At 37.3% G+C, this 10,632-nt stretch overlaps 1 protein-coding gene across 1 annotated transcript in view; it reads right to left on the bottom strand.

Annotated features, from left to right (window-relative positions):
* YAF2 (YY1 associated factor 2) overlaps positions 1 to 5,754 on the bottom strand; it is a 9,191-nt gene extending 3,437 nt beyond the window's left edge. The window contains exons 1-2 of the mRNA XM_009076817.1: positions 5,730 to 5,754; positions 1,201 to 1,366 (exon numbers count right to left, since the gene is read on the bottom strand). Coding sequence (XP_009075065.1) covers positions 1,201 to 1,366; positions 5,730 to 5,754 — 191 coding nt within the window. The remainder of the gene's footprint in view (positions 1 to 1,200; positions 1,367 to 5,729) is intronic.
* Between the last annotated feature and the right edge of the window lie 4,878 nt (positions 5,755 to 10,632).

Raw genomic sequence — 10,632 nt, 5'->3', positions numbered from 1 at the left:
CCTATCTCACTTTTGCATTTTTACTATATTATTGCAATTTAGCCATCAATATTTCAATTTGTAATTTTTAATTAGCTTAATGAAAACTCACTATGCTAATGTCAAATGCTTCATAACTGAAGTACTTCAGTTGCAGGAAGTAAGATAGTAAATTTGAGTATTAAAAAAAAAAGAAGAAAAAAAATAGGAAAGAATGTCTCCGTGTCCTTAATCTTAATCATGACTTTTTTAGTGACTACTCTCTCTCTTGACTCTCAGTCTCTCCCTGGTTCTGATCCTGATGATCTTATTTCAGACACGAGAGAAGCATCTGCTACTTCTCTGCATAACTAATCCAAAAGGATAACTGGGCTACTTTGGAGTGCTTCCAAAAGAACAGGTAAAAAAAAAAATAATATCAGTAGTTCCTCCCACATTTGCTTAGACTACTGACTACTTCTCAGTTTTTTGGCTCAACATTCTTGCCACAGTAACTTTATGCTCAGATTGTGATGAATTAGGAGTTACACCTGCTGCTTTTGTTTAGCAGTTTTCACCCTCCGTCTTACAGCAAGATCAAGGTTTTTACAACTGCTTATCTGTACTGTAATATCTGTACTGTAATACTGTAATATTTCAGGTTTTCAGTTCTATGAGTCTAAGATTTCCTTCTGTATCCCAGATGTAGCTCAGATTTTTATTCCCAGGTAATACACATACCTTATCCTGTCACATTAATACCCTAGTTCAGCCCTTCAAAGCTGAAGGGTTCTGCAAGGCTATCATTAACCAAGTTACTTGCCCACTTTTCTGCAGTCTGGTAATGGTTTTCTCTCTCTCTCTCCCTAGCACTATTTTGTATGAAAACTAGTCACTCCCGTCTCCTCTCTCTTCCAGAGATTAGTAGCATCCATTTGCCTATCACCAGTTTTACATGGTGTGAGAAATACTTCTGTAATCCTTAAAAGGACACCCTTAATAACCCTTCAAAAGACTTTCTGTTCAGCTGATCTCCACCTTCTGGCCACGACGGCACACTGCAGGTGGGCTTTGCATTTTATAGGCATCCTAAACAATGAAACTTCACACACAAATATTTAGCCTTATGGTTGAGAGTTTGCCACAGCAGCACTTACAAAGCAGTAAATTCAAAGGACATTTTCTTATTTTTGCTTATAAATTACATTTTATCAACACTGCAGAAGTTTCTAATTTTTTTACCTGGTTTTCTTATGACTGTTCTTTTTGCTTGTTGTTTCCTTTTCACTTTTTTCCTTTTCTACTTTGTCTTTTTTCTCTTTCTTTGATTGTGTAGGGGGCACGAATTGCTGAGGAACCTGCTGTGCAACCAGCTGAGAGACAGGTCGAGGTTTCCTGTGTGCACATATACACAGTCAAGCATAATGCTTAGACTTTACAACATGTCTCAAACTGTCTACACTTCAGTTATTAACATTACAATAACTACGAAAAGAAAGATTGTTAAAACATAGCTTGCTGCTAACACTTCATTAAGAGAGCATATAAAATTTAAACCCATTTCAGCCTTTTGTTTCACTTACTTGCATTACCAACAAATGAGATTGGGTTTTTTTTATTATTTTACAGGATTTAGAGACAAGGCTTTGCAATGCATCCTCTTCTCCCAGTTGTCATATCCAGACAGAGACCTTGGAGAGTGAACTCCAAAAGATAAAGCTTCCAGAGAAAATACTTTACCACCCATTCCCAGCCCCCCAAATGCTGTTTAGAGTGTACTCCAATACAGTCATAGACAATCCATATCACAAAAAGGAGAAAGCTTTGAGGTATCACAGCTAAAACCACTGCTGGCCTTACAGAATGAAACTTTAGTATTTTCAGCTCAAACAAATTCATTGAAGGCAATAATAAATCCCATCATGTATCATCTTTATCAAGTTATTCACTGGAAAAAAATAAACTGCACTAATATTAGTAGGATATAGCTGTCAGGAAACATACACTCTGAAAGATACCAACAGAAATTTCCAAACATATTCCATCAGTATACGCAGCATAGGTTTCATTTCCAAGTTTCAATTCAAACTAAAAACCAGTGTGAGAAGTGCAGAGCAGGCAAAACAGTTGATTATTTTCACATTTTCTGAAATATTTTGAAATGGCTTAATTTTTGTTTCATATTGCAATACAATGATTCTAATTTGAAACGAAACATTTTACTCTTTCCAATGCAAGTGTAAGTATTCATTCTGTAATTTTGGAATTAAGAAATTTCAGTCATGACATAAAAAAAGGAAGGTTCTGTTACTCTATTAAGACTTTGAAGATGCAAATTTCTTCTCCAAAATAATGTTCACCCTGCCAAGCTCTTGGGTTTTGTTAGCTGGGTTGGGATGTTGGGTTTTTTAAAATAGAAAAAGCACAGATTATATGCATTGTGATAACTCTGAAAATACAAACCAGTTATTAAAGCAACAGAGGCTATCCACTCATATACACATCTGTTTATTCCAACCCAAAGGACCACACAATCCTTGCTTAGGTGAAGTGATGGGAAAAATAACAAAAGCAGGAAATGGAGGCAGCTCCCATTAACAAGTTATATTTTCAGTAATGATTGCAATAGTTCATGTTACAGAGTGAAAACCAAATTAAAAGAATTCATAAAGTGTGGGAAATGCAGTTAATATAAATCAGCTGAGATTTCATGGGTCTTTGCAGCTATTTCTTAATGAATAAAAATAAATTAAAACAAAGACTATTAAAATTGTCAACACAATAGAACTTTGGGGTTAAAACCAGACTACTGCTTACTCATTCATGAACTAAGCCAATGCTAACTCATGAAGAGATGAAGACCAGGAACAAATCACTTAGTAAAAACTACACAGCTTGTATCAACTGGCAATTATATGACTACAGGCTTTTCAGGAGAGCAGTGCAACTAGGACCCTGCAAAGCACACACTGTATTGAGTCCATAACCACTAAAAGGACCCAATGGACTACAAATGTGTATGTAAACATAGGACATTTTAGAGAAAACTTGTCTCAGAATTGTTTTGACCTTTTGTCATAGTAGTTCATAACAAAGCAAGAATCAGCAGGGTGTAACTGATGCACAAGCTTAAAATTTCAGGTGAAAAACACTTGTGATATACAAACAAAACTGATGATCTGGCTTGAAGTTTGCTCCAGGAGATAGGGATAGTTTGTCATGACAGTCAAGTGACAATCCCATCATTACTATGCAGGGACCTGAGAGAATAATCTGACATACTACTTATGAAGTAAGACAGGAGTGAACTTCTCAACACAGAAAGGATTGTTGCCCAGGACTGTGGACAACACCATGATTACAGAAAAAGAGGCAGAGAGGGGAAAAAAATTAAAACTAAGCCAAATAATTTTAGAAGTTCTCAATTTACAACAATTTCATTTCCTGAGGGCAAACTAGATTATTTCGATTAGAGCACAGATAGGAAATTAAGCTTTGTAATAAGTCCTAGGCTTAGAACTTGTTTTTCTAATACCACAAAACAAATGAGACTGAAAAAAAATCTGCATCTTTGCAACAAGGAAAAGAAGTCAGTTAAGACCAAAAACCCACAGAGAAATCACATATTGGAAGATGCACTAAAAATGAATCAAGAGTTTCTGTGTGGTTTTGCTGTGACAAGGTATGCCACTTGGTTATTATATTTCTTCCATTAAACAGCCATCCATCTTTTTGCTGTCAATTATTTCTATAGCTGTCTATCAGCTATATTTATGTTCAAAATTTTAATATCTGCTTTGTCACTTCCAGATTTATTAAATGAAGTATTCAATTTTCTTATATTTTTTTTAAAATGAGGAAAAAAAGTAATTTGTATCTCTCAAGACTAGGAGTGTCTTTTAAGCGTGCAATTATTTTTCCCCCAGGTACTCAAAAGGGGTTACTGAACTGCAATCAAGCACTTTGCAAGCCATGCAGGCACCAGGAGATAACTCTACCACTCATGAAGGTTTAACCTGATAGAATTGTTCATGACTTAGTGGTAACTGAATCATGAATCCTCCATTCAAGCATGAAGGAATTAATACAGAAACAGCTTTCTCACAGAGATGATAAAAATAAGAGAAACTATTCCTGTAACAGGAAATTGATTTTGATGATTTGCCAAAATACAACATTTTAAATTACTACTGGTTTTCAAAACCAGTTAGTTAAAGACTCCTTGTAAAAGGCTGTAACAGACTAAGCAGGTACAGACAATGTTAACACTGCCTTTTATTTCATCTCTGTATTTATGGTAATTTGCTTTTTAAGCACATTCAAGAGTACCTGAGATAACCTGTGTTCATAAAGAAGCTCTAGAATCTGCTTTAAGATTACAAGGATTTTTGCCTCTACCACTGGACCACTATTGGACCAGCACAACTGAACAATCCAGAACTACAAGACACATTCGTAAATACAATACATATTATTCAGTCAGCCCCTAAAAGCTTTGCATTTTTATCTAATCATTCCACTTCAGTCACTTGAAGGCTAATAAAGAGAAGCATACACTATTACGGAAGAAAAAGGTATCAATTCCTCCCAACAGAAGTGAACTTTATGGTTTAAGCACTGTACCCATACCAAGGTACTGATTTACTGAGCTTCCACGGGATCACCAAACATCACAGCTCCAAATATTACACCTCTCCTTCTCTACCACCTTGTTTTCATTTTTAGTGTTATCTTTCTTTTAAGTTAGTATCAGACATACTCCTACCGACATTTCTATTTCAACCTCATCCATTACAGTTTTATTATTTGTCTAATTCCAATGTCATTTTCAAGATCTTGCACATAAATATCCACAGACTTCATAGTCTCCTTTAAAAAAAAAATCAGGAAAAGGAACATTTTTTGTTTTTAAAAAGCCAGCAGACATTGACACAAATATACAAGGATAATTCCCATAAATGTTAAATGATAAGGATGTCATCATTTTAACTCTGTTCTCGTCGCAGGATGTGACTACATTTTAGCTTACAGGATTTGATTAGCTGTTGGTTTAGAAGGTATATTTACAGAGGCTGCAGAGACTTGTCTTTGCTTTAGGTTTTGTGTGCAGAAACTCATTCAACATTGATGCTCTCAAAGGAAGCAAATATTTAACACTGTGAAGGACAGACTAGTTTTCATTGCTGGCATTCTTAAAAAAAATAAAATCTTTATAACACAGCAATTTACATGCCTAAAGTTGAAAAATACTCATTCAAGAATACACACAGTGCAACTGACCAAATGATATCTGGAACTTTTGCCCCAAGTCATTTCTGTCTCCCAGAGCTCAACACAATACCTTGCTTCTCCTAAGTCATTTTGGACATCTCACAGCAGGACATGCTTCCTTAATTTCCCTCACCTGGTGTTTGCCAATAATCTATGTTAAAAGAATCTGGACTAATTTGATACAGTGAGTATCTTGGTCTCATTACAACAAAGCAGATTCATTTTGAGAATGAAAATAAACAAAAATTACCTATGTACAATACTAAATGATCAACACATGCAGCAGAAGTCACCTCAGTTCTGTGTCAAACATGCAGACAACCAAGTTGGCTTAGTGCTGAAGCATCTTGGGATTTGGCTGAATTTATTTAATTTATACAGAGAACAGCTGCATTTGTAAAGTGCTGCTTCTGCAGCCATCATGAGTCTACAAAGCAGTCTAATGTCTCCTGCACTACTCAGAGTATGAGCTCCAATTCTGACAGACATGAGCTACTTACCTGTCACACCAGCCCTAGGGTTCATCGGCTACAGTCTGGAAACAAAGAGCACCATGTAGGCAACTGCAACAACTTTTCCACGAGCCAACCCCAAATCTACCTACATCTCAAGAGTCCTGTGCCAGCACAAGGCACCTCTGCATGCAAGGTTCAGAGCAGATTCGTCCACTTGATGCTGCATATCCTGTACACACAGATAGAGCCAAGTAAGACTGCCAAGCAGCACACAGTGCAGCCAAGCAAGTAAGACTGCTGAGAGGCACAGCACAGAGACATCAGCTGTCCAACAGAGCAGTCAACACCTTAGCTCTGATTTAGCACGAGCCATCCTGGACTTGGAGTGGTCCACACAGAACCACTACTCATATCCTCCCAGTATCCACATCCTCCAGTATGCACAGATTTCTCAGCTAGACACTATAATTATTTTCCAGCGTTGAGTACACACTTTTTTCAACCTGTTGTGGGAAAAATGTACTGTCATCTATATTGCACAGCTCACAGGATTCAGACATTCTGAAGAACAGGAGACATACTCAAAAGAACATCCTTTCCTGAAGCTGTCTCCTGTGCTTTGTGTATTTTACTACTGCAAAAATATTAAAATTACCATTTCCTAATCTTAACACAATGGGTCTAGATAAAGGAAATGCTGTCACCTCAGCATTGAATCAAGCTGAAAGATGTTCAAGAGATAACCTGGATCCATAATATCATCTGCCAAGCAGAGTTTCCATTTTTATGTGATCCTTCCCTTCCTTTCCTCTTCCCAAGTCCATTTCCTGGCTTCAAGTCAGGCAAAAAGTCCTTGCTGGAGGCTTATCCTGCCTGGAGTGGCAAATTCTGTATTTTCTAAAGTGACACATGCAACTTATCTAAAAACCTTTAGAATACCACATGTTAAGCCAGATATTTAAGTCTGCTGTTGAGCTCTGGTCACTTTACTTGCCAAACTTTTCCTCCAATAACTAGAGCAATAATGTAAACCAGTTTTACTTAGCCATCAGTGAGCTGATCCAATTCTATTTTCAAAGTGTTCTTACTCTCTGGTTTCCTATGAAATTATACACGTCTTGTCCCAGCCTAAAAATCAGGAAGAAATCACCCATGAAACACTGTTCCTACAGAAGCACATTATGTCCTAGGTGCCCAAGATGGTATTGATCTGTTTTGGGAAGTTTCTCTTCCAAATACTAAGCAGTTACCCTTTGAATAACAGCAGCATTCAATGAAACAGGTAGCAGCATAGAATCAAAGAATCATTTGGGTTGGAAAAGTCCTCTAAGATCATGATGTTCATAGTACCAAACAGAACAGGTAACTATAATTGGACTGTTTATTCATCAGAGCAGTTCAAGTTTTCAGACTGATCAGCAATATCTTATCCCCTGCCATATTTTTGTTCTCAGAAAGGACCAGCTCCTGAGAAAAACCTGACAAAGCCTGTGGTATTTCTTCATAATTCTTCACCTGTTCTTATATAGAATTTCTACATGGTACCCCATACATCCCAAAATTTCAACTTTGCACATGAATTTTGTCCTTTCTTCTGCTTCTTTAAAAAACAAACAACAAAAAACCCCACACCAAAACAAACCAGGTTTCAGAAACTTTAAGAGGTTTTATTCAAAGGCACCCCTAATCCTTAAGCGGTACCATTTATCTAAACTTCTCTTCCCTGCAGGGAGACACTGACCTTTTGTTCAAGGCAGCAGATTTATTCCTCAAGAGAGGTTAGAAATATCTGGAACAGAAACCTCACTGATTTTGCCTTACCCTTGGTCACAAATCCTTTCCTCAAAAATGAAAAATCCACTGTTATTCTTTAAATACAAAGCATTCTTCTCTTTCAGGTGGTTCAGATGGACAGAATAAAAGCTTCCAAGTTAATGCAAGTTATCAAATCTTCTACTCCTTGTTGCTTTAAGGCCCTCACTGCACAGAACTCAAGTAATGAGTTCAGCATGTTTTTGAATGTTAGTGTCTTTGACAATTCTGCAGTATGTTCTGTCCCACCACCATGGCATGGCAGAACTCACTCTCTGTAAACCAGTAATCTAGTCAATTAGTGCCCTGAATTTTACTCTCCTGGGTTCTCCAAGATTATCAAAATCGCTATTGCCAAAAAGGTCTTAAAAGCAGTAAATAATCACAGAATCACAGAATGAATCAGGTTGGAAGAGAACTCAGAGATCACCAAGTCCAACCTATGAACTAACACCACCATGTCAACTAGATAATGGCACAAAGTGCCATGTCCAGTCTCTCCTTAAACACCTCCAAGGACAGTGACTCCATCACCTCCCTGGGCAGTCCATTCCAGTGTCTAATCACTCTTTCTGTTAAGAAATTCTTCCTAATGTCCAACCTTCCCTGGCACAGCTTGAGACCATGACTTCTTGTCCTGTCACTACTCGTCTGGGAGACGAGACTGACACCCACCTAGCTACAACCTCCTTTCAGGTAGTTGTAGAGATTGATAAGGCCACCCCTCTTCTCCAGGCTGAACAACCCCAGTTCCTCAGGATTTGTGTTTCAGACCCTTCACCAGCTTTGTTGCCCTTCTCTGGTCATGCTCCAGCACCTCAATGTCTTTCCCAAAGTGAGAGGCCCAGAACTGGACATAATAATCTATTTATGTATGTCATCTTTGGTCAAACTTGTGAAGCTGACTGCTAAAGAACAGAATCAGTAAAAAAAAAAAAATGCTTTTGGTTTTACACATTCCACACAGAGGTTTTTTATGGTGTCTCCTTGGGAAAGTCTTGCAGTCTATTCCAAAGCTGCATGATAAACACAGGGTATGCTGACACACTATGGATTAAACCCAGAACACCTGCCACAGTTCTGACCAACGTAGTAGAAAATATAACATCAGTCAGGTATTCCCAATTAAGTATCTTTGTGCAAAGCATAGAGAACAAGGTCAATCAGCTTGCAGGAAAAAATACCTAGAACTAATCACTAGGCATCAGAGAAAGTCAGCCAGCTCTTCTAGCCACTCAAGTTTTCCTGTATCCCATCTTCTTCTTCGTTCACTACTTATGAAGGACAAATACTTAAAACAACCTTAAGTAAACAGAAGAGATGATTGTATCCCTCTTGCTCTTGTGCCCCACAGACTTGCCTATCTCATATATCTGCTACTCTGTGGCTTCTGTGTTTCTGACTGAGCTGACTCAGTGAAGATACTCAGTATTTTTCTCAAATGGAATCCTAATTTCAGTCAGGTCCTCACATTCTCCCTTCACCAGCTCTTGCTATATAATCTAGTGAGGATTTCAGAAATGCCTTGTTAACATGTCAAACCCTAATAAAAATCCTATTTTGCTGATGTTTGTTTCATACATGTCTCTTAAAAGTCTAAATAGAACACAGGTAAGTGCATTAAAATCTTGTTGAGAACAAAGCTGAATCATTCAAATCCTACTCTGTTCTTTCATTACTATACTGGATCATTTCGCAATACAAATGTACAGGCTTTAAATATCTTATCATTTATTTGAAGATCATTTTCCACTCAAATCTATCCTAAATATTAATGTCTCAAGAAGTTAATAGAAATCTGGTATCCACAGTAATACTCTAATCTCCATTTTTATAGTTCACAGTCATTACTGAAATCTCAAGGAAAGCTTATCTTTGCATACTTTCTACTCCATCATCATATTCTAGTTAGTCTCTACTCAAATCTCTTTCACCACATGTCCTCACTTCTTTAACTACTAAGGTCCACATTCTCAAATATATCTTAACACGGTAACCAGAGCAATTAATTTACAAGTAAAAGGCTGTTCCTTGTCTCCAAAGCAAGCAGATGTACACAGGAAATCAAATGGAAAGATGTGCGATTTTACAGAAAACAGCTTTTTTAACAAGCAGACAAAGTGAAGGATGTGAAACAGCAGGTTCAGGTAGAAAATCTTTTAAGTGAATGACTGCTCTTGTAACACCTATTATTAGGAGAACACCTCCACTTGTGTATGAACATCTTGAGCCATTCCTACAGCATTTATTTAAGTAACTTCTACCGGGCACAGCTATAGTTAAATATTTTAGCAATATTATAGTATGATACATTTCCAGAGCATTATCAAAAAGACATTAATTATGCAAAGTTGTAACTGTAAGTTTGTAATAGAGCTTAGGCAGCTTTGTACTCAGCAGATCACAGGACAGGTTACAACCAGCAGCTTTGGAATGTGACTTTCCCATGATGGATCGATGATGTAGCTTTAGATGCCAGAGGGTCTAAATGGCTCCAGAATGAAAAAGAAAGGTATTTCAAATCAGTTTCTGTAACAAGGAACACAGTACCTTGAAGCAGAAGTTACTAAGAAGCAAATAAGCTTTCCCCCCACCCACTAGCCAGGTCTTTTTGATACATTTCCATCCCCTCCCCCACCCTCATATACTGATAAGGAGTTACTTTATAAAGATTATCAAGAAATTAACATTTCTATTCCACAGGCATGTTTTCTCTCTTTTTCAGAAGTCTTTCTGCAAAACAGGTAACAATGACACTAGTGATTTTTGCACCTATGCCCCTTCCAGTGTCTCTTTTCCCTCCCACTGTAACCGGTTTTAATGATAACAAATGTAAGCAACTTCACCTAAACTTTCCTCTAAAATTAAATATATACATAGCTATGTGAGTATTCCTTGCTTTGAGCTAACCTCTGCCTCCAAAGAGCTGAACTTCAAAGAGACTGCTCTTTTTTTAGAGACTAGGAATCCATGAAAAATGTTGGAAGGCTGAGGCCTACATTTATAAGGACAATGTAATGGTATGGAAGGCTTTAAATAAAATAAATGGAACCAAATTTAATTTAGCATCACAATCTTGTTCTCATGGCTTACAAATGCAAAGAATCTCCTAAGAGTCAAGAAATTGTTGCTTGAA

Source organism: Acanthisitta chloris, unplaced genomic scaffold (genome assembly GCF_000695815.1).
Source record: "Acanthisitta chloris isolate BGI_N310 unplaced genomic scaffold, ASM69581v1 scaffold14420, whole genome shotgun sequence".
NCBI lineage: Eukaryota > Metazoa > Chordata > Aves > Passeriformes > Acanthisittidae > Acanthisitta > Acanthisitta chloris.
The sequence above is the reverse complement of the archived record's forward strand: the minus strand, read 5'-3'. Positions and strand labels throughout refer to the sequence as shown.